The sequence below is a fragment of the Centruroides vittatus genome, unplaced genomic scaffold (genome assembly GCF_030686945.1).
Source record: "Centruroides vittatus isolate TY-2023 unplaced genomic scaffold, ASM3068694v2 contig_1743, whole genome shotgun sequence".
NCBI classification, from domain to species: Eukaryota; Metazoa; Arthropoda; class Arachnida; order Scorpiones; family Buthidae; genus Centruroides; species Centruroides vittatus.
Window position 1 is genome coordinate 436,078 of NW_027121062.1, and position 26,106 is coordinate 462,183.

The window sequence follows — 26,106 nt, forward strand, 5'->3', positions numbered from 1 at the left end:
TATTATTATAGGGACTACGCCCGAACCTCCCCTTGGTAGTATTTCTACAGCTATGGCGCGACAAATTGGGGTTAAAGTCCAAACTTTCTTTTGTGAATATGGAAAAATGCAATATTTATCGTCTTCTTTATCTGTATAATAATAAACTATAATGATTTATATTGAGTCAAGGCTGGTTTTTTGGATGTTACCTTTGAACGTCCATTATTCTGTGGCTATATATAAATTTTTGATGACCAGTAACTTTGTAGAGAAAGTTTACAACTAGTACAACCGCAGAATACCGTTTAAAATAGTTAGCAGAGTAATACAGAGAGTAGTGTGTCATATGAAGATTATATGAAGGTTGAGAGAATCATGTTTCCTGCAAAAGTAAGTAGAATTAAATAATTTAATATTTTGCCGAATTCTACAGTAGTAAGAATGTTCTGATTAATTTTCTTTGTTATAGAGTGATGGCGATTATAATGTTAATTAATAAGTAAACCCGTGGTAGTGTCATTAATTATTAAAAATGCTATGATTGTTTATCGAATAAATTTTTCCTTGTATTCTACTTAATAAATAATTATTTTATTTTTATGTTTGAATCTTTCCGTCTGTCGGCACTAAAAAAGCCTTTTTCGCCATATCCATCGTGGGTGCTAGGCATACAATGAAGGCGGTCGGGTGGTGAGGAATGGTATCGACATTAAGAAATAATTGTGACGCCGTTACTTTGTGTATAAAATTACCGTAAAATTGCTTTGCGTTTTTTACTTTCATTTTGTATTAAGACTTTTGATTTTAAGTATTATTTTTTCATTTTTTCCAGTGGTAAAACCACTAAATACTGGTAGTTGTTCTTGGTTCACGCTTCGCCAACAGGTTAGCCACGTGTTTTCTGGATATTCTTCACATGTCTAACACCCGAATAGCAGCCAATTTCTCTTAAAAGTCCTTCTGGGAATCACTCCGCCTTAACAGATTACTCGCGTTGCAAATTACCTTGCCTTATCCCATTAATCCTACAATCTTACATTTTTCAAATTTCTTCCGAATCTCTTTCGATTTCATTCATTATTTTTCTTTTACAAGATGATTCTAAATGATAATATATTGTATACAATATACCAATATAAAATCAACTTTTGTTTTTCGAGAAGATTCACTTATCTGGTTGAATCTTCCCGATACTCTCGGATTTTTACAGTGATTATTATAATGTGTAATATATTTATTAAATTGTAATATAAATACATATATTAGTCAATTAATATTTTTATGTTTCATGTGATAACTTATTCTCATCATAACTTTATTCGTAAGATTTCAATTTAAGACTTCGTAGAAAGCGGCTGAAGATTATTACTATTAAGATAAGGTACAGAGATAGAGTATCATTAGTATACGTACAAAAATATGAGCTAGTAAGAAGAAAATATATAATGAAGGGTGCAAATCTATCGCATTTTTATCTGATGAAGTTTATAAGTTTACGTTAAGTGTTATAAATTATTGCAGCATGGTGGATTGCAGCTAACACGTTAGTCAACCGTTCGGGGATTGGTTCAATCCAAGAGAACTTCCAGGAACATATTTTCATACTATCTGCAAACCCCGTATGCTCATCCAACACCACTCGGCTCCCCAATTTTTGGACTAGTCAAATCCATACTGGGCCTGAAGAGTCTAAAAGACGAAGCTTTTTTAAAAAGTTACAGCAGCAAGAAATATAATTGCTTTGTGTGTGAACGTTATAAGATTTTAAAACTAGATCTTGATAATTTCCTGCGAACATCCGTGCTTGTGTACTTAACAGCTAAAAAATACGCAGGATCATTGTTTACCGTATTTGAAGAAGCAGGTCACGTGACACCTGTATTTTTCGTTTATTGGTTAAACCAGCGAGAAATTCGTCTGGTGATCCGCATTTAAAAATTTGTTTCGTAATTGTTAAATATCGAAATTATTAAACCAATTAAGCCTTAATATGAATTTTAAATTAGAAGTTAGTATTGATGCTGATGTACTGTTTCGGTAAATTATATTCTAGAAAACGCCATTCTCATTGATTAAGCCTGAATCGTACACTTAAACGTCATAAAATTACGAATTGCCGATAAGATAAACTTTCTATCATAATCACTTTTGATAGATGCTTCTTATTATCGAATTTAATATTGATATTTAATTGTAGATATTTCTAGAAAACTAAACAAACCGATATAAATAAATGATTTAATTTATTATTGTAATCATTTCAAATGGTTCGACGAAATTGAAATTGTACGCCATATTTTAAACCGTATAGTATATTACTGACAAATAGACATTATAATGCGTGTGATGCAATATATGCATTATTTATGTGTACGAGACGATTTGAAAGTCAATTAACCGGGATATATTTTTAATGTTCGGTCGTTTTATTGGAAACGAAGAGACTGAATTACTAAAATAATAATGTATTGTAATTTCCTTTTTTAAATTTTAATGATTCAAAGCGTGATTCATCGCTTCAACGAAACGATTGAATCACGCTCTGAATCATTAAAAATACAGTACTGAATTTTCGGCCAATTTATATTACAAATAATAGGTATTTTTACTAAGATTGCTTCTATAATTCGTGTAAAATTTAGTTATAAAGGCATATAGAAAAATTCATATAGAATTTTATTCTAGATGAGTTTTTATTGTAACCAATTATCTAGCGTTTTCAATTGTATAATTTTATTATTATTACTTATAATTAACTATCGATAATGTATTCAATATAAAAATAAATAGATGCAAAAATAAAACGGTTTATAAATGACGATGTCGATAATAAATAATAATAAATAAAATTATAGTTTCACGAAATATTTCCATTTTATTCAGATGTCGCCACCGTTAGTGCACGCCGAAAGCATGTTTTGAGTGGCCAGTGCGTGCCAAAGTGGTATTTACTTTGATTAAAGGTTTCGATTTCTTTAAAGGGTTGCGTAAATGTACCGGAACGAGTTAGTATAAGTAAAATGTCTGCAGGGAAAACGATAATTGTAAGTTTCTCGAGTTATCTTTACAATTACGTTTGCATTTAAGGCGGAATTTCTATTTCGTTTGCAATGTTGTGCACGTGTGAGTGTGAGTGAGTGTGCGAAATGTTGAAATTATCTTTTTGATGAATTAAAATTATTTGAGGTAGTATTTCTCTCCCAATTTTTCTTTCTATACAGCTGCTACAGTACTACCAATTAAAATACACAGGCAGTTATACCAAGATGCAAATGAGAAGCGATATATTCATAAATACAATACTAATTAATCGTTATAAATTCGTTGTTCACACTTAGGACGAAAGTGAAACTAGAAACTAGAAACCACGTGATAAGCAGTATCTAATCTTTACATGATTTGACTTCATACATTTTCTAATTTCGTACATTAGTGTCATTTTTAATGCATTGTAGTTTTCGGGCATACAAATTGAGTGTATGTATTTGATCATACAAATTTTGAGGGTAATTTTGGTCAGTGTCTAATAAATATTTGCATAATAGACCGTTAAATTTTAAAAAGGTTACGACTCGGTAATTAACATATAAACAGTTATTTGTGTTTATGAAATTGGCTATAGTTAATATGATTGTACTCTAATTAACAAATATTCTAAAATTTACTGAAAAATTATTTACAGGTGATACATGACTAGAATTATTCATTAAACGCTTACGCCGCATGTTATTAAATCTCGTTATATACTATATATTCTGTTGTAGCGTGTGTGTTAGTAATTCATTGTATTGTTTTTATACCTTATTTAATATTACGAAACAAGTAAAACAACAATCCAGTGTGTTAAAAATAAAGATGTGCTTTGTGGCTCCATTCCAGAATAAAGAAACAAGTGGAAAAGATTGTTATAAATAGCTTTAACTACATTGATATATTTCATAGTCATTTCATAATTAATTTAAACAGAAATTTCTAAAGAATTTCTACTGTATATGTTTATATTTTGTAGAATTTTACATTTAATAAAATATACTTAATTATAATTTCATTTCAGTAAGTATTTTTTAAATGTTTAAATAAACAAATCAAAGTTTCATATTCAGAAAAAATTTTTTTCATCAGAACAGAGTTAACAATACATTTTGGATTTTAATTTTTTATCCTGAAAATGGGTCAGCAAGTAGCCCAAAAAAAAATTAATGGAAGAAAATAAAAACTACTTGATGTAAAATATTATGAAACTTGGCACCAACTTTTTAAAGAAATAAATAAATCACTGCTAATGTCAAAAAGCCAACATTTTTATTAAATAAAAGAAATGTTGTTAGTCAAAATCTGACCATCCTCGGATAGAATCTTAGATTTAATACTTTATTGTGTATCTCAAAATAATTAGAACCCAAAGTTTTATATTCTATGCCATTCCATTCTAAACAGTTAAATGTAAGATTTTGAACTGATAATGGTTACAATTTGATGGAAAACATTTATTTAATAAAAAGTTGGCTTTCTGAAATGAACCACAATTTCTTACTTTAAAGATTGCTTAATTAAGTAAAGTGGTATTTACTTTATTAACTTTTATTACTTTTCAATTAAGTGTAGTTATTTTATATAAAACATACAACAATATATAAATGAAACTGTGAACTAAGCAATAATCACACTGTCGAATTCTATCAAGTTTCGTATAGAAATTAATAAACAGATTTGTTGGTAAGGGTGAAAAGAATGTTCTCTCGTAATAAGTTTAATGAATTATTCTAATAGTTTAGAAGTATTTAGGAAAAAAAAAATTGTCTTGTGTTGGATTTGTTTTCATCTCGTAATCCAGATGAATGTTTTAGTTACATCAGATAATGTCAGATTAAACTTTCTTCTATTCGTTCATTTATGATAACAGAAAACTCGTATACTTTAATTGACACAGTGCCATTAGGAACTGTTTATTACTTAATATTTTTGGCATTTGGTTATATTAAATGTTGTCTGGTGTGGTATATATCAGTATGGTCCAACTGACAGCCTGCAGAACACATCCAGTTCAATTGTTAGATAATTGGCTTGCATCATAGTTATATGAAAACTAGCAATTTTTATTGACTTTGTCTTACTTGATTTTTTAATAAACTAGCATATTGCTCAGTACTGTCATTAAAATATAAGTTAGCTATGCTTTTTGTTGTTTGGTTAAGAATTAAAAATTTTATACGTACAGTATATATATATATATATATATATGTGTGTGTGTGTGTGTGTTACTGGCAATATGTGAAATGCAGGCATTTTTGGGCAAAATATGATATATCAAAATTATTTTAATATTGTATATACTTTCCCTAGGCATTGTATGTAATACCTAGGCACCATACAGAATGACAAATGCTATTTAGGCAAAGTATTAAGAGAGTCATGAAAAGGCTTTTATTGAAAATACATGTATGAAAAAGAAAGAAATACAAAATAGAGTATAGGATTCTTATTGAAGAAAATAAAATATGAACCTACTTGTTTCAACAAGGAAGGAAAGAATTTTATTTTAAATTGCACTTAATTGTCTTTCTCACAAAAAAGTAAAACTTGAAAACAAAGTCACGAAAAGGCCTTCAGTAAAAATACATAAATGAACGAGCAATTATTCATTGTGACATTGTCACAATTCTGGGCTGCAAGTTTTAATTATATTTTTAATTATTTAATTTAAAATATATTCTTTCTACCTCAAATTAGTAGTGGTTTGTCCCTGTACATCATACTTTTCCTTTAACAATAGAGTCATGCTGGTTATCTATCTAACACCTTTCAGAGAAAATTTTTGAATTGAAATAACATGACTTTCAGTTTTCATTGGAGTTCGTATATTGTTAAGCGGGGCCTCCTACTCCTAAGGTTTCCATATCTGGTCTCGTCTTTCATCTATCTAATGCTGTTCTCAAGATGGATGACAGTGAGAATTTATAGGTCTACAGTTTTTTCAGATTGCAGCTGAAAAACCCATAGATTTCACAATAACACCTGTTTTTAATACCTTTTTGTTTCTTCTGGCATGGCTCACAAAAGTGAAGGTACAGTACAGTTCAATATCATGATGAGTATTTTGGTGAAAGTTCTTTCAACATTCTGCTGTGTCCTCTGTGGCAATGGCCAAATGAGTGTTATGAAGTATGTTAAATAACTCAGTCCATGATGTAGAACTGGATATCACTAATGCCTTCTTTAACAGGCTAAATCAGCTAACAGGCTGTTTTCTGCTAACATCATATCATAGCAATTCAGCAGCCAATAGTTTTGTGGTTCCTTCTTACTAGTCATCTTTGCCTTTTTCACATCACTCAATAATTTCTGGTAAGTAGTTTTGGTTAGGAAAACACTTTTTTTTTGCAGCATTGGCTTGGACTTTAGACAGTTTATCGTAGAATCGTTGTTGCATGTCAACATGCCACGATTCCTTCTCGGACACTACACTTAGCTCTTCCATTTTCATACATCACAGTATGGGCTAGAGTCTTTGCTGAAAAATTCAAAGTAGCATGTTTCATCACTTCTGAACAAAGACTGAAATGCAAATGGGGTTATTCTCTGTTTGAGGTGAGCATTAAGTCATGTGGCAAGGTATGTAACTTTCCTATGTCTTTTCAATAAAAGCCTTTTATGACTCTTTTAATACTTTGCCTAAATAGCATTTGTCATTCTGTATAATGACTAGGTATTACATACAATGCCTAGGGAAACCTTAGGGGCAGGAGGCCCCGCTTAACTATATACGAACTTTCAATGAAACCCGAAAGTCATGTTATTTCAGTTCAGAAATTTTCTCTGAAAGGTGTTAGATAGATAACCAGTATAATATTAATATTAATATTTTATAATAATAATAAAATAATTTGGATATCTCATACTTTGTCCAAAAATGCCAGACATTCTAAACAATGCCTGCTTTTCATACATTACCAGTAACATAGAGGTTTAGATAGTATAACTGGTGATGAATGCATTTGCACATTAAGCCATTGTACACAATATTCAGACTGTGCTTAAGATTCATCTTTCCTTTCTGAATATCCTGAATTGTTAAATGTAATTCTAAAATATAATTACTTTGTTTATTTATTCTAAGCTGCACTTATTTTGTTATTTTAATGTCCCCAAAAATTAGATGTGGTTTGCATTTGAAGATGGATAAATTTTACCTGAAAAGACAATTTTTTAAAGTATTGTAAATCTATTCTATAACATGTTTGCTGTCCCCTGACTTAATTTCATTGTCGTCGGGCCAGTAGTTTTTAGTCAGGATTTTTTTTTTTTTTGGAAATGATCCATCAATCTACCATATAATAATAATAGATTGCTTATTTTTTAATATTTTTTAACCTTTATAAGTGTTTTACCTCTAAAAAATAAATTGAAACAAAAAAAATTGTGAATTGGTGATAATTTCAGGCAAAATGACAAGCCAACTTTAACCATTCAATGTTTGCATTGATAATCCTTTTAAGGATGATGTAAGAAAAGAATACGTAAATTGGTTACATTCGGAAAACCAAGCTTTAACCATTTCTAAGAAAATAAAGAAGGCAAGTGCTTCAAAAATTGCAGAATGAGTATCTGTCATCTGGAAAGGTATTCCCAGTGAAATAATAATTCGTTCCTTTAAAAAATGCTGCATTGCAAATGCAATGGATGGCACAGAAAACCACTTACTTTGGAAAAATGACTATGCCAATACCTGTTGTAGTCATCTGTGATAATGCAACTGATGAATCATTTTCACAATGTGGAGCAATTTAGATTTACTTCAAATTTTATATTTAAGATTTTTTTTAATATTAATTTTTGACTCCTTGTTACTTCTTATTTTTGAACTTTATAAATAAATCTCACTACTGGTATTTATTTATTTATTTATTTTTTGTGACAACCTGTTAATAAATTGAGGTGAGGCTTAGAATGATGACCTTCAGTTCAAATTTTGTAGTTTTAATAATTAAAGTCTAGTCAAAGTACAGATTCAATAAATTTAGTTTTTAGATTTTTGCTATAAAAATAGGACTTTGTTGTTTTTGTGTGTGTGTGTGTGTGTGTATGTTTGTGTGTGTGTGTGTATATATTGAAAATCATAGAAGAAATGATCTGATAATCAAAATTATTAATTTCTATAATCTTACAAATAACAGGGATGTAACCAGAAATTTCAGTGTGGGTCACCTGCATGCTGCTGTGGCTTGCATAGACTTGCATATGGTAACATAAGTAGGTAGGCTAGTGTAAAAATGAAATAGCCAAAGATCACTAGCTAAACATTATTACATAAGGATACAATTTGCATTTCACTTGCAAATCAGTTATATCATGACAGTATTCAATAAAAAAAAAAAAAGAGTTGAGCAAGAGCTTTTAAAATTTTATTGGGCTACAATTTGAAAAAATTGTAGACCTATAAATTCCCAACTGTCGTCTGTCTTTCTTTAATCTTGTGAACAGAGTTAGTTAGATGAAAGATGAGACCAGATATGGAAACCTTAGGGGCAGGAGACCTCCAATTAATTATATAAGAACTTCTAGTGTAGACCAAGTCACGTTATTTCAATTAAAAAATTTTCCCCCAAAAGGTGTTAGATAGATGACTGACACTACTCTATTGTTAAAGGAAAAGTATGATATACTGGGACAAGCCACTACTAATTTGAGGTGGAGAGAATATACTTAAATATACTTAAATTAAGTAAATTAAATTATGATTAAAAATTGCAGCCTGGCATTGTGATGATGTCACAATAAATAATTGCTCATTTTATTTTTTATTATTATTACTACTACTACTACTACTACTACTACTACTACTACTACTACTACTACTACAACTAAAACAATTGATAGTGTTTGCTCTATTCAGTAGAATAATATTCATAAGTTAAAATATACAATTCAGTGAAGATGTTTGATATTTATTTTTTTTTAAAGTGAGTATTGAGTTGCATATTGAAAAAAGTTGGTGTATCAAGGGTTAACCAGACCTGGCCTAGGCCAGGGGTCGGCAGTTTGTCAAGTGAGAAGAGCCAAATTGTCATGGAAACAAGATACCAAAAGTACCAGAGAGTCGCATCGAGGCTTAACTGCTTGGCCGATTGCCGACCAACTGTGTTGAAGGACGCCTCCTAGAATGGTAGAGAGTATGCCGTACGAGTTGAAATTTGTTCGGTGGCTCTATCTTATAAATTCATAGGTTATAAGGCTGCTTGAGATGAGGTGAGATTGGAGCTTATGTTTGAAGAGCTGCAAATGTCTATGCAAAGAGCCGCATGCGGCTCGTGAGCCGCACTTTCTGACCCCTGGCCTAGGCAGTTAAGGCAAAGGCCTATCACTCTATGGGACCAACGATTAAATTTGAATGGATATAGGAATACAGACATTTTTTCGCAGCTGGACTGTGTCAATATGTAGGCTTCCATTCTCATCACCCAGCACTCCATTGTATGGCTGGAGAAAAGTTCCTCTTAATGGCAACAGGGTGGATAGTCCAAAATGAAAAATAAATACATAAAAGTTATAGTTTGATTTTCATATTTCAATATGATGGTGCAATATGAATTGATACAAAATACCTTAAAAAACCTCTATGTGTCCAGCAACAAAATTCATGGGTAAATGTAAACAAACACACTTTCGGGCTCCTTCTGAGCTCTGCTTCAGGTTTTCTACTTTCCTTTAAATGGAGTGTAAATTGAAGCAAATGTTCAAATTTAAATTAAAGTTCTATGTGGCTTTACAGCATCATATAATTAAGTGGTCTATGTTGATTGGATAGATTTCCATAGATTGATTTTTGTCTCTGGGCACCCAGAGGTTTTTTGGAGGTATGTTACATTGTTTTAATAAGTCCAGCGTGAAGATGGTTGAACTACAATATGAAGTGGGTACTGTCATGTTTGGTGTCATTCTAAACTTTGTATTTTTGTCTCTACATTCAGAAATTGAAAGTATAACAATAAGAAAAGAAAAACAATACTTTTGCATACATATGTATAAAAACAGAACATGCAGAGAAATGTTTTATTAAAAATTATGCTGAAATTCCACAGGCATACATGCTATTATATTTCATAAGAGCTAGTTGATATAAAATTTCATAGGTTGGCTTCATAAATCTATTATTAGTTGTCTCTTATAAAGAAGTATTTTTATTTATTAAATGGCATTTTAAAAGTTTATTTATTAATAACTCAAAATAGTAAGTGGGCTGTTTAATAAAAGCTGTCACGAAAATCTCTTTTCTATTTGATAACCTTTTCTTATCTCAAAATGTACTTTGAAACTTTCTTATTTAGAATTTCTTGAATGGTGCGATAAGATCGGCCGTTAACATCAAATATAAAATAAGAACATATATGAATTATAAATGTTTTTTTTCTGCGATCAAGATTTAGTTTCAGTGTGTATAAAAATATCTATTTTAAATATTTATTTGTGCTAAATTTAATTCCAAAGAAATGAAATTTGATAAAATTGCAACTGCTAAATTGCACTTTGAGTTTGCTATTAAAGAATTGTGTAATGTGTGTGTATGTCTATATATACTATATATATATATTAAATTTAATAATTAACTGATAAAAAGAGCTATATATTAGGAAATTGCTTATTATATTCAATTTCTAACTCATTTCTATTGAATTATTTTCAATTAAGAGTTCATGACATATAGTCTGCTGAATGCTTCACACCAACGCTTGACTTTGATAAAAATATTTTTGTGTTAACAGGCTTAAAATATCTATAAATGCATTATTATAATTTAAATTCATACAATATGTATATTTGAGTTTAATATACTCTATTCATAGATTTGTGCACAAACATTTGTTTAATATCCATTAAACAAATATGTCCGTATGTGTATGTTATTTTTAGCTATAATATTACATTGCAGTCCATTTAAAAACAATGTAATGTGACTTGTGGCAGCTCTTGTTTGCCATTCTAAATGAACAATTCAAATAATTTATTTTTAATTTGATTCAATTTAGTTTATTAGATATCATGGCCATAGACATTTTCCAGACATCAAAATACAAATAGAAAAATATAATGTAGACAAAACAAAACAGGTGCATGACTAAAACACGGATGGTGTGTTATAAGAGTTAATTAATTATAGTATTTAATATTATGTTATTTCCTGCATGTAAAAATTTAAGCATCTTTTAATTTGTGAAGTATATTTATGGTTTTTAAATTATTACTAACAGAATTCCAATATTTAATAGTCGTATACTGTAAATAGGTGATAGTGCCAATGGTGAGTTTATGTAAAGGTAATCTTATTTTCTTGAAGTGCAGTTAGTTGATCTACATTGTTCATCAAAACACCCAGCCAATAATAATTATAAAAGGGGAGGAACAGTCATAATGTCAGGAATTTCAATGAGCTTTAACTTTGTGAATGCATATCGAACATAATCTTTTTCAACATTTTGCCCAATGGACTTTAGTTTTCAAGATTTTAATGTTTAAAATTTGAACTATTAACATACAAGTTACCAAAGAAAGGTAGATTGCACCAATTATAAGATGATTTGGGACCTCTAATAAATTCTGTGGCATGATAGATCTTCCAGACAGGAATGTTTTGTGCAACAACCCATGTTCTTGGATATATCATGTAGAAGCTGTGTCACAGTAATGAAAAGAAATAATGACCTGAAATATGTATTTATTGTTAAAAAGTATGCTTGCAGATATTGTTTTTCAATTTGATTGGTGCAGTTGAGCAAACATTGTGGATATTGTCTGCATGGAAACTGTTATTGGTAGATGCAGAGAGCTTCTTGACTTTTCTCCTAGCCTTCCTATAACACATCATTTCAGTAAGCTGAGTTGAATCATAAAGTTCATCCTTGACTATTTTCCCAAGCAAACTATATGATGTAATGCGAAAATAATCTGTAGTGCCATATTTACTGTGCATGATATGTTTTTGGCAGGAGTGCATTTGTTAATAGCAGTCACTCTGTTAGTATGGGAGTGTGCTGCTGTTCATATGCATTTAGTAACAATGCTGAAAGAAAGAAAAAGATGGCGGTGCCATCTTTTTCCCTCCATGAGATCTAGCATGTTGCGGAGGTCTAAAATCATCCTGTATGTAGAAATTATACATTATTTATTTGTTCCTTTTGCAAATGTATTGAAACTGGATCTAAGTATTTGCATGTACTCAGACAAAATAATTAGCAACAACCTGTAGCCAGTATATTAAGAAGTCAAGCACATTTTCCCCAAATTGTAGTTGTGTGTGTAATTTTCTATTCAATACAAATAATATATAATTATTTTATCAAACTTTTATTAATTTGATAAATTAAGATCTTAATATAATAATTCGAATGAATTGTGCCACTGCTGTAGTTGAACTCTACTTCAACAGATCCAGTAAAGTGTCTACAGAAATTCCCAAATATCTTGCATGATCTGCTCTAATTATATTTTCATTAAATTGATAATCTTATATAAACAATGTCAGTCACTTTTATTTTTACTTTTAAACAATAAATAACTGCACCTGCTTGTGTTGATTCTAATTATTTGCATTTATATACTGTAGTTGTATAAAGTCTGTAGTACATCCTTTATCTTGGTTTGCTGGTTGTTAATGTCTGGGTCAGTGTAAGTAATTACAATATCAGTGTACATTATCGTGCCATCTTCTGGAATTATTGAGGATAAGCTGTTTACATATATATTAAATAGCAATAGTTCAAGAGCGAATCCCTGTGGTATGAAGATTTGCTCTTGGACTTTTGATACAGTTGTTTCTATTACGCAAATTTAACATTAACTAATTTATTGAATTAGCTCGGAGATCAACCAGACAGGTAGAAGCTTTGGTTCTAACATAGCAACACTGTCATATCTGTTTATGTGAATGATATTACTAGTATATTTATATATAAATTTATAGAAAAAACATTCTTAATCATTATATATTGAGAATATTACTTATGATACACACAGCATCATTCTGGAATAATACTAACAAAAGATAATTTCAGGACATCATTTATTATATTTCGAATATTTCTCTCTGCATGTTTCTTTCATTATTACTATTTTATTTCTAAATTTGTCTTTATTGTGATGATTTTATTATATAAAATTGTACATCGTTACGAACTGACATATGTTACCTTTGTACTTGAGACTGATGCTCCTTTATAATGTCACTTTCTAAATCTCTGTAACAAAAAAGAAGCCTGAATATATTTAGAAAAGTGTACAAAAATCTTTGAAAATTAATGGAAATGTGGAGAGATTACATTTGAGAATTAGAAATTTTATTTAAAAATGTTCAGTTTGTGATAAGTCCCTTAAAAAATTCAGAAAAGATCTTAGGTCTAGAGAATCTATTGCACTTTTTAATTGAAGTAAATATTCTTTTGGTTTCAAACAGATATAAGCATAAAGAACAATAACATTAATTTTCATAAAATATATACTAACTTTGTGAATTTTTTACAGCTTCCGGATAATTTCGACGGTTACAATCTCGATGCCTTCTGTATTCCTCAACATTATCAGAACAGTCTGTCTTCCGTTCTCATACCCTGTGGTCTCATACAAGATCGGTACGTACGATATTTTTACTCTCAATTTCCATATTTTTTAAAACAAAGTTTTTATTTTTTAGTATTGAACGATTAGCTCGAGACATAGCAGTTGACATCAAAGGAGAACCCTTCACGGCTTTGTGCGTTTTGAAAGGGGGATACAAATTTTTTGCCGACCTCATGGACAAAATCAAGCAGTACGTTAGATATATGGAATGCAAAACTGTTCCAATATCAGTTGATTTTATTAGATTGAAAAGTTATCAGGTATAGCAATTTAATTAACTTTCATAATTAAAAAATTTCAGTGAAATAATGGTAAATTTTAACAATAATTTTAACATATTAAAACAAGACCAAGATCTTTTATTACGTAATCCAGATCTCTATTTTGTTTTTCTTTCGACTTGCAAAAAGCACTGCCTTACCAGAAGTTATCTAATTCAGTTGCATATTACAAGCATGTATGTTTTAAGTCTGGGTTTTCATAATTTCCATAATAATAATGTTTACACATAACCCTGGGATGAAACTGTTGTATCCAGAGGTGCACAGAAAGTAGCATTGTGTATTCTGAAACATTTAAAGATCTTAGAAATGAAAAATATAACTTACAGCAATATGTGTGCAGGACAAAATAGGAATATAAAATTAGCTTTAACATGATTAGAAGTTGTCCTAATCTGCTGAACATAATGTAGATGTCATTGATTGTAAGTTTCTGTTATTAGGGCATTTGTTTCTGCTGAAGGATAGAGATTTTGGAGTTGTAGAAATTGCATTACGAAAAAATAATTTATTGTTTAACCTCCAGGATTATTCATCGTCATCACACCTTCTTCAGTGACGGGTTGAGTCTTCCACGACTTCTTTCTTTTCCTCCATATTTCGCGGTTTCTAGCCTGAGATATAAGCTGATAGCAGGTCCTAAATTGTGAGGTATCCCTGATTAATTCTATCCAACTTCTCTTCAGTTTCCCCCCTTGGTCTCCTATCACAAAGTCAGTGTCGAAAAAGTAAAAACTTTATTCTGACTGAAATGAAATCCTCTCATTTCATTAGAGGATGCAGTTTTTAAAAGGTTAAAGGATTTTATGAATTTGAAAGTGGTTTGAGTCCATTTATGGTCAATGAAACATGTTAATTTTTAAATAATGTTTATTATACTGATTGGTTAAGTAAATTAAACACTTTTAGAAACATGAAAACATAATACTATCATGTTATCAGTTACCAATATTTTTAAAATTAATTAAACCACAAACCCTTAAATATCCTGATTTAAAGATAAATGGACTTGGGCCACTTTCAGAATAAACAGCTCATATAATTGAAATATTGATTAAAAACTTACATACGAATACAGGGTTTTCCAAAAATAATTCTGTCATTTTAAATTACTGTAATTTTGTTAATTATTATCCAAGAAGCTTACAATGTACGTCAATTGATAGAGTTGCCATTTGAGCTTTTTTTCCCATTTGCATTCAAATATAGTTTATTGCCTCTAGAAAGACTCATAAATAAAAATGTTGGTTCCTCAACAGAGGTGATTTGTATTCTGCAGTCCATAAACTTAGAATCAGTTGTTATTTTGCAACAAGAATGTTTGTCTTACATGGTGGATCACTCTGAAATTGTCTGCAAATGACAATTTCAAAGCAATCCAGTGTGACTGACTGCAATTTTGTGAACTACAGAACACAAAAACAGCTTTGCTGTTGTGGAGTTGACCCCCCCCTTTTTTACAATGCTGCTTAGAGGCAGCAGACAAAAACATGTTTGTATGAAGCTAGTAGATGAAACTTAGACATTTACTCTATTGATTAGTGTACAGTGCATATTTCTCGGCTGATAATTTACATAATTACAGTAATTTAAAATGGTTGCATTCTTTTTGGCAGACTCTGTATAATTTGTTTAAAAAATCAAACTTTTATAAATAAATATTTAAATACTATAGTACTTCATTATAAATGTCTCATTTGATGTTTATTGTTAAAGTATTTAATTATAGACATCAAATCAGTATATGAAAAGGAAATAATCGAAATTACTTATTGTAACATTGTCACAATACCAGACTGCAATTTTTAATCATATTTTGATGTAAATAAAAATTCCGAAGTGAAATCACATGACTTCTGGTCCAGACTGAAAGGTTATATATAGTTAATCGGGGTCATTGGCCTCTAAGCTGTCTGCCTCTGGTCTTGATTCTCATCTATCTATCTTCGTTCTTGAGATTGACGAAGGACAGAACGACAGTGGGAATATATGGGTCTGCAATTTGAAAATTGTAGCTCTATAATAACAGTCTTTGAATAGTAACTACAGCTGTTCAAATAAAACAAACATCATGTACAAAGATAACAGCCACAATAAAAACAGTTAGAGTGCAATATTCATTTTTGCTTTTTGTAATCAAAAGTTAAATATGAAATATTGCACACAAGCTTCTTTATACGGTACACAGGCAAGTTCTTGATAAATATTAACAGATAAGTGATACTTCTTGGTAAACTTTGTTAGGGTGCTGTTAATGTACATATCAACATGTTTAAAGTGAATTTCTTGAATCACTTATATAATATTTATTTAATATATATTATCTAAATCAACATTTACATGTGTATATAACAGGGCTGTAGAGTTGTGTAAAAATCTACAGACTCCAACTTTGCCTTACCATCTGACTCCTACTCTGACCAGGGGTGGACTTGTTATCAAAATAGACCTGGAAATTCCGATGTCATCACATGACCTCAGAATAAATGCTTTAATAAATACAGTTGTAATAAAGATAGAACATAGAAACTTTTTTATTACAAAGCTAAAAGACTCCTCTAAGTAATGACACAGTCAATATATAAATATGTATTCGATAATTCTTACTTTCCTGGCTGTTATATATAACAAAGGGAAAGTGTAGCAATCGGTCAAAAACGACTCCTCCCAAATTTTTACAGTTTTTGGATTCAGGACACCTTGAAGTGTCGAAATATGCAAAAGATTCAGTTTTTTTTTCTTTCCCTGTATGTATGGATGTTAGACTGGTTTGGTTTGATTTTGTTCACCCTGTTTGAAGCCTAATAATGTCTGTGCTTTTTAAATTGGAGTCGGATGGTTTAACACAGGAGTTATTAAGTTTTAAAGTGGTTAAACTAAATCGTGCCCCCATGTACAGTACATTCTAACATCTTAGACAAGAACATCATAACAAGTTTTACTGTACTATTGTAAAATAACAAAAAGCTTAATTTCGAGGATAGAGACAAGTTTTATTTTAAAAAAGTTGTGAACACTAATAATGAATAAAATATTCATTAAGTTCGACCACACTGGAGATATGACACATGACCCCTTCTATGTCTTCACCATCAACTGTTAATTAACAACCAAATTTTAATAGCATTAATGCATATTATACATAATTATACATATTATACCCCTTTATACATAAGCTACAGTGCTAAATTTCATTTCTTAAACTTTACCCATTCTGAGATATTGTTTGATATCTCAGAACAGAGAATAAAGAAATTAAACATGAAATGTGTAGATTTGCAAGAAACTTGGAGGGACAAATTTGACACGATTCCAATACTTTTCTGTTTTATATACTTAACAAGTTGGGAAGTAAAAAGGAGTCGAAGTCGGCGAAATTTTTGACGATTCTGATTAAAACATCAACACTCCATGACTCCAACTCCACAGCCCTGGTATATAATATATGATAATTACATTTGATGCTATTTGTGCATTAAACGTTGATAAGTTGTAATTTGTCATTAAAGCTTAGTGTTTAGTGACTTCAGATAATAGTTTCGTGGAGAGCTTTGAGAATGTTTTTATAATTATTTATCATAGTTAATTAAAATGAAATTGTATTCTTAATTTGAATTTCTAAAGTGGACTGTTGGCATGAGTGCTTATTGCATCTACGCCATAAAATTAAATTATTTTATGGTCAATTTTACATTATTATTTATACTGAAACTATCCAGAGTTTGACGTCTTTTGCCATTATTTATATTAATGGTAAATTATATCGTAAACTTAAATATGTAACAGAAATTTATAATTTATATACAGTATAATGATATTTGTATAAAAATACATGTTATACGATATTAAAATAATATTTAAATTTTAAATATTTTTATATAAAATTCTCTTGTAATATATCTAAAAATACAATGATAAATTATCTAATTTATAATTCATATTTAAATGTGCGATTAATATAGAAAAAAGTTTAAGATAAATCATGATTAATTTGCATAATGTGTCTAGATTTTTGGTAATCAATCAAATGCTTTTCGTAATCTGTCACTTTTTCTTGTTTTTTTTTTACAGAACGATTCTTCGACGGGCGAAATTTCGGTGATTGGATTAGAAAGTTTAGAAAGTCTAAGAGGAAAGGTTTGTTGATTTGAAATTTATAGTTGAAGAAAATAATTGGAACATCACTCAAAATATCAGAAATTAATTACTCTTAAAACAAACATACATTTCTTATAAAATTTACGTTCTATATTTTTAAGTATAGATTTGCATTGAAATTTTATTGTATTTTATAATCAGCCAAATATTAAACTTTATAAAAAATATTTAAATTATCTTCGTAAAAATTAAATAATTTGTAAGTAGGTGATGGGTTAAAATACAGAAAGGTCTTTAGAAAACATCAAACTTGGAATAAAATCAATGATAGTCATAAAATATAGTAATGGTTTAGTAATAGTGACAATAATAAATTGGATAATGGAAATTATGCCAAAAGTCTATGGAAAAACAAACAAATCTAATGATCTTAGTATATCAAAAGAATTATTTCCTCTAGAAAAAATAAAATACTTAAAGGTTTTTGTCGGTTGTGGAAAGTTAACAAAAAAAATCAATTATTAACAAATTTGAAGACAAATCTGCCCAAAAGGGACCACCATTTATTTTGTGTTCCAGACTATACACATTTTTTTTTTTTAAAAAATCAATGTCGTTTGTATCTTATTTTTTTATCAAAATTGAGAAATCCCTCATTCTGCACTTTTGGGAAATTATGAACATGCAATTTTTATTGTAATTTGAAATTGAATAATATATAGTGTTATATATTACCAAACAATTTGACCCTGGAGGGAGGCATTAGGTGCCATCTCATAATAAATTTAATAATTATAATTTTTAATTAAACAATTTAGATTAAACTGGAAGAAAGGAATTTGCCTGGAGGGTGACTTGAACCCACAACTGCTGCTCACAGTGCAGATGCATTGCCAGTTACACTACCCGGATTTCTGGTCCGTTCTTGTCTTAAAGTATATATAACTTTATGCTATAACCAGTATATATAACATTACTCCCTCTAGGGTCAAATTGTTTGGTGATATATTATTAATATAGCAGTTATATAGCCCGATGGCATATGGCAGTGGTTTGCTTTATACAATGTTATATTTTGTTGTTATTAATTAATGTAACTGTATAACCAATAAATATATTTTTATTTTGATATTAATTTTCATTGTAAATTAGTAGTGATAAGATCAGTTTTCATTTAAAATTTTCAAATTATTGAAATGTGGGAAAATAAAGATTTGGTTATTGGCATAGATTATACTTCAGTTGTTATGACTAAGGTAAAATATATTAGAATGTTTAAAAACAGGTCTTTGTAATAGTAAAAGTTATAATGTAAATATATTTTGATAATTATAAGGACTTTATCTATCAAAACTTTTTGAGATTGTTCAACAGCTACAAACAAAATTAGTGGTTATGTTATCTTGTAATTATTCAATTTCAATATAGTAGATTCCCGGAAACTCGACTCTTGATGATTATATTCCGTAAAACTTTACATTCTTAAAAAAATAAATAACTAAATACATCTAATATCTGTCTGTTCTTAACACCAGGATCAAATAAGTTATCGTTATTCACTGGCAACACTCGATAATAGCATTGACTGTATGTGTTAACAAAGAATATAACCCAGTTTCCAAGGTGCCACTGCAGAACATCATGACACGAATGTCACTAACTCCAAAGTGGCCACCGAATGGCCAATAATTTTTTTAAATTAAAAGTTAACCACAAATAGAAATTTTGATACATACTATTGGTTAGTTAATATGTATTGTGGCTAAACGCCATGCTTCAAATGTATATTTTTATATATAATTTTATCGTTTTTATATTTTATATTCTCTGTTCCTTTATTCCTTTCTTTCTAACCTATTTGTCCATTCTTCCTGGAATGTATCTATTTGTCTTACACTTTCTCTGTTATTTCGATAACTCGCCCCTGAAAACAAAAGAGAGAGTGCAGCCCTGAGGGGGGGAGAGGAACATGTGGGTCAGTCTGGAGCGGAATCTCGAGTTGGAAGGAGTGTTTGTGGAGCCTCCCGAGTACGCATAGGCCAAACGATAAAGACAAGAACAATCCGAACTGCGTTTTAGAAAGTGACAAAAAGTGAAAATATTCGTCAATCCCCGTTTCACTGTGACATCCTGGCCAGTAGATTTGTCATCTAGTCATGGGTACCTTCTTTCCTGTCCATTCTTGATATTCCCTCTTTCTTGCTATTTATTTTTTTGTTTTGTATACTAGTTTTAATTTTATAATTTAAATGATATTGTCGGGAATTCGTATTGTACACTAGAATTAAGTTTTATATTTTAAGTGATACTGTCGGGAAAATTTGTTGTACAAGATTCGGTATTTGCTCTCGTGTGTTGTCAGTGAGAAAGGTGTTTGTTGGTATCCTCTATATCCTGTTTATTAACGAGCGAAGAAAATAAAATTCATCGTGTTTTGTTTCTCTTATTTTCGACTCTCTGTCTTCTTACCGCTCGTTAGCTTCACAGTATAGTAAGACCCCACTTAATGCTGCCTCACTTAACACTGATTTGATATAACACGGTCTGCTCGAAGCGTAAAAAAAGCTGAAAATTTACTCTGATTTAAATTATCACAGCATTTCATTGATTCATATATAATACAATTATTTATGAACATGAACCAATTAAAAAAGAGTGCACTTTCTTTAAATCTGTTTGTTTGGTGAAATTTTGGAAAAAATATGTCATGGATACCATAGGCAATATCAGCTTCACTTGGCAAGAATTAACTGATAAATGCACGAATGAAGTGTAGAAGAAGTTATGGCTGAAGGTATCCAAGAATTCTCAATGCAAAGAGCCTATCGCTGTATCGCTTGTATCAGTTGACCAAAGTCAACTTAATCGATACAGCAGGACTAGGAGATGTAGATGAGCAGGACATTGACAGGTTTCTGGTTAGTGTCTTACCAACGACGACCTTCAAGAACTGGCAGAACAAGGAATTCATGTAGAACTGGAAAATAGAGATTCTGAAAACAAAGAACTCAAAAAATTTCTCTACAGATTTCCTTAGTAAAAGTTTGGTAACAATAACTGAAATCACTGATCAAATTGTAGTGAATGATCTAGATTTTGAAAGGAGAGCAAAAGCAAAATGAGGCATTTTGGATGCGATATTTTGCTACTGACATTTGCTTAAAAAGAGAAAAAAGCAACAAATAAAACTTCACAACTTTATTGCAAAAAAACAAGAATTTCAGAAAAGTCAGGACTTCATCACAAAAAATGACCTTTACATTTCTGTATGCATATGTTTGTGTTATTTAACATATATACAAATTAATATAAAAATAACTTAAAATTAAAGTAAAATTTGTTTATTTTTGGTTCCCTTTCCCTATTTACTCTGTGTTAAAATGACCTCATTTAGCGCTTTGTTGTAGCGCATCCCCCGCGTTAAGTGGGGTCTTACTGTATATAAATTTGCACCTATAATACCTTTATGAAAATTCTACTATTTAGACTAGCATCATCGTTACATCTTAAAACTTGTTACCTTCTCACTCCACTTTAAGTCGAGTTTGCGGAACTCTACTGTACCATTAAGTTTAGTATAGAAGCTTTATGATTCCATAACATACTTTTAAATGTATCTATCTATATATATAAGCCATTGATGCCACTGTTTGTATATCTATTGTGGTATGCCTACAATACGCACTAGCAATGATTTTCAGCTATTATTTAAATTAATAGTATATATTATTATTTTTATTTGTAATACAAATTTATTATTTATACCATGGAATGACACCGCTACTGCTAGAATGCCTACTAGAGGGCATCTAGGGTTGTAACTTGGTTTCGAAATTTTTAACTGATCGAGAAACAACATCATTATTAATATATTTAAAACTAATATAGAAATAAATTGGATGCCCAGAAGGTAATATTTTAAAAAATTAATTGGTGCTTTTACCACAAATTGATTTGACAAATTGTGTGTCTGATTACCCATTCATCCTGAAACAAAGAGTTTCCTGTGAAGGCTTCATTTGTGATGACCATCAGTAAGTTGCAAGGACAGATCTTTGACAAAGTTGGAATTTGTTTGTCTGAACCCGTTTTTGCACATGGGCAACTTTACGTTGCTTTTTTGCACAACTGATGTGAAGACCAAGATAGAGAAGACGTCGGAACAGGGCAAATTGATTCAGAATGATAATACTTGTTTTTACCAAAAATGTTGTTTATAGGGAAGTTTTTGAGGGGAGACATGAAGGAAAGAAGACTAGAATTTTGAAGTATTAACTATAAGTATTTTCTATTTACTTGAATTACTTTGAATAAAGAATATCTTCACTTTCTAATATAGAAATCCTGTTTGCTGTTTGTGTATTCATTTATTGAGATTCTACTTTTTAAGATAAAGAATTGTATATATTTATAATATATTAAGTGCATACAACTTTTAAATATTACATCCATCAAATTTTTATAGATTAAGCACATAAAACTTTCATATATTAATTGCATCAAATATGCCTCATAAGAATTTGTGATGCTGCTAGAATGTCCACTGGGGGCATCCCGGGCTAATTGTTCATTAATAAATAATATAGACAATATTACATGAAAAAAACGCATTTGTATAATGTTGTGACACCGTCGCACCAGTATTTTAAACTGGACAGAAATTTAAAAAGATATAATTCTGGATAGATTGACCACCCAATGCAGAGAAACAAGTTAGCAGCAGGTTTTTTGGATGGCTTGTTAGAAGGGAAGTTGATAAATTGAAGTCGAGTTTGGCATTGAGAAGGATGCAGATATTCTTACTTTTAAGCTAAGACTGGCAATAGAAGACCAACTAGGAGCTGTTTTTCCCTTGTGTTACTTTTTTGCATATTTACTGCAAAATGCAGTGATTGCAGAATGAAACCACTCAGCTATTGGGAAGAGTTTTGTAAAGTTTTGAATAGTGCTCGGGTCTCCAACATATGAAACAAAATGGGTGAGGATGACAAAATGGAAACGGAAAGTTGAAAATATACAGTGGAAATCAAAATTAAAGATTAGAAATTAAAAATTGATTCACTTTTCCTTTTACATTGAAAAAGAATTCAGTTGGTTAGTCCCTTCGTTTCTTCATTTTCACGTTTTCGTCATGCCAAAATATTGTTGATATAATCATTAAACTTATATTTAAATCAATAGTGCAGAGTGGGATTTGTCTTTCTCAATACCAAAACATATTGGTAGATGCATTATGTATATTAATATATAATAAAAACAGTTATTGATACATTGAAGAGAATTTTTAAAGTATATTTGCCATTATAAATTTTATTTAACATTTGCAAGATTAATATAATTATTTGGTTTAAAAAGTTGGTAATTAATATGAGATTCTGATAACGTATCTTCTAATTTTCAACAGAATATATTAGTCGTGGAAGATATCGTAGATACAGGACAAACTATGAAAAAAGTCATTAGTTTAATGAATAGTTTCAAACCGAAGACAGTTAAAGTAGTAAGGTCGGTATATAATATTTATTATATTATTATGATTAGCTCGATAATTATTTGAAATACCGAACGAACGACTGGATTCCATAGTCTCGTTGCCCGAAAAAGAATCCAGCCGTTTATTTGGTATAATATTAGTAAAACTTTATGCTTAATGATCTAATAAATTTAAGATACAAAGTAACTAAATAAGTTGATTAATCTTAATGTTACTGTGTAAAATTTTAAAGTTCATTGATGTAGACACACTTTGACATATATTTAAAGTATTTTTATTTTATTATGTATACAATCGAACATTTACAAAATCTGAACATGACATAAGATCACTAGTCTCAAGTAACAAGAATATGCCAATAATAGAGAAATAACAAAAAACTTAAGAATGTGTAGCTTTTTATACATAAAATTTTTATATTTGGATTGTCCAAACTTTAAAAAAAGATTTTTGGAGTTTTATATATTTGCATCTGGTGATTAGGAGTACATAAGATGAATTCTGGGCCAGATGAGGCGGGACATGTATGAGAACATAATTGAGCTGCAAAATAACCATGAAAGACCATTAAAAATTAAATTGCCAGATGGTAATTAAGTTTAAAATTAAAATCAAAGACATACCGTCGAGAAAGGCGTCGTCATTTATTTGCTTTCGTCATTTTGGAATACAATTTTTGACGACCGACCATTTTTTGTAGGCTACTTGGCTGTCAAAATTTTAATAATAGAGCTGGCAATACCACAGACATCATCTTTCTTTTCCATTCTTACAACTTGAGAATGATCTAAATGTCAGAGTTATTTATCAATATTGAATTTTTTGAATATATGTGAATTATATTGTAGTAATATAGCATAAATATCTAATCACATATTAAAAATTATTTATTGTATGTTGAGTTAGTAAAGGCAGAATAATGTAAAATTAATACAGAAATAATTAAATAATTACTGAGATGGATTTTTATTTCCAGTAATTACACGTGAACCTATTAAGGAACAGTTGTCACTTTAGTAATTTGGCAATTTTCCAAATGGCCAACAAGGAACCCAGATTTAAAAATAAAAACATCTAATAGGTTTTATATTATACTATAAATAGATGGTTTTAGAATGTACATAAAACATACATAAATAAAATGATTGTTTTATTAATTTTATATATATTTTCTTTCTAAAGTTTTTAAAGTTGGGAAATAATTACAAAAAATACATTATACTGTATATAATTTACAATAATCAATTTGAAACCATTGGATAATTTCATAATTATCTAATAAAATAGCATATAATTATAGTTAAGTTTGTAAGCATCTGTTCCCTTCAAAATATATCTCAAACTATCCGTGAGCTGTAGTTTAAAAAATGCTAGATTAATGTTATTAATTTAATTCTTATTTTCTTGTTTTATCAGACATTGAATGCTATAGAAATGTCTCTCGTCAATGTTTAATCATTCTACAAATATTTTAGGGAGTTTTGACACTGATAAAGTTGACTAGATGTATGGAATTTTATACAGAATTTTGTGCGTCTTTCTTGTAAATATGGATTTCTTAAAATTATGTGAAAAATCAGCAAATTTAGAATGACTTTTTGTATCATTTTTAGTGATTTTGTTTCGTATTATTCATGATTTTTGTGAAACCGTGTTGTATTATTCTTCGAAGTATCAAACACAAATCCGTGTTAATAACAACCACTTGGCTTTTTTCCACCTTTATTTAGTTGATACGGTACACGTTTCGGGCCTTATGCCCCTCATCAGTCAACAGTTCCTCCCCCAGTATGGCACTTGTACACGGTAAGTTTGGACATTACAAACTCGAGGATAAAAGTTATAAAATTCTTTTACATTTTGTTGTTCTCTTGTACTTCTTAGTAGATGGTTAATACACAGTACATTTTCAAAGGTCGTTCGAGCACTTTTGGCTCGTTTATGTTGAGACAGAATCCAGAAAAATTTTTTTAAAAGACAAATTTGTAGACCAACTTTGGGTATAAGTTTTAGTCTGAACTTTCCCCTGTTGAACGTTGTTTAGGTTTTGCGACATTTAAAATTTGCATAACTACATGGGTTGAAATGAAGTGAGCCTCCTAGCGGTATTTTTAGTAAGATATTGAGATTTATTGTATTTTTAACTAATATTAAAATTTATAATATATTTAACCAGTTTTTATTAATATTTATACTTGTATTTTTGTTTATACAATTTTTGGATTTAATTATAGCAAAACTTTCTTTAAACTTTCTATTATATAGTCTTTTTCTTTATACAAAACTTTGGTGTAATACAAAAATACAAGTATAAATATTAATAAAAACTGGTTAAATATATTATAAATTTTAATATTAGTTAAAAATACAATAAATCTCAATATCTTACTAAAAATACCGCTAGGAGGCTCACTTCATTTCAACCCATGTAGTTATGCAAATTTTAAATGTCGCAAAACCTAAACAACGTTCAACAGGGGAAAGTTCAGACTAAAACTTATACCCAAAGTTGGTCTACAAATTTGTCTTTTAAAAAAAATTTTTCTGGATTCTGTCTCAACATAAACGAGCCAAAAGTGCTCGAACGACCTTTGAAAATGTACTGTGTATTAACCATCTACTAAGAAGTACAAGAGAACAACA

At 29.8% G+C, this 26,106-nt stretch overlaps 1 protein-coding gene across 2 annotated transcripts in view; it reads left to right on the forward strand.

The window, feature by feature from the left end:
* Window positions 1-26,106, forward strand: part of LOC136969158 (hypoxanthine-guanine phosphoribosyltransferase-like) — a 31,408-nt gene continuing 5,302 nt past the window's right edge. The window contains exons 1-5 of one of the 2 annotated variants that reach the window (XM_067263253.1): window positions 1-372; window positions 13,495-13,601; window positions 13,664-13,850; window positions 17,943-18,008; window positions 23,374-23,474. In XM_067263253.1, coding sequence (XP_067119354.1) covers window positions 340-372; window positions 13,495-13,601; window positions 13,664-13,850; window positions 17,943-18,008; window positions 23,374-23,474 — 494 coding nt within the window. In that variant the 5' untranslated portion in view covers window positions 1-339. Of the gene's footprint in view, window positions 373-2,868; window positions 3,027-13,494; window positions 13,602-13,663; window positions 13,851-17,942; window positions 18,009-23,373; window positions 23,475-26,106 lie in introns of those variants that run through there. The other variant, XM_067263254.1, reaches the window with a different exon arrangement.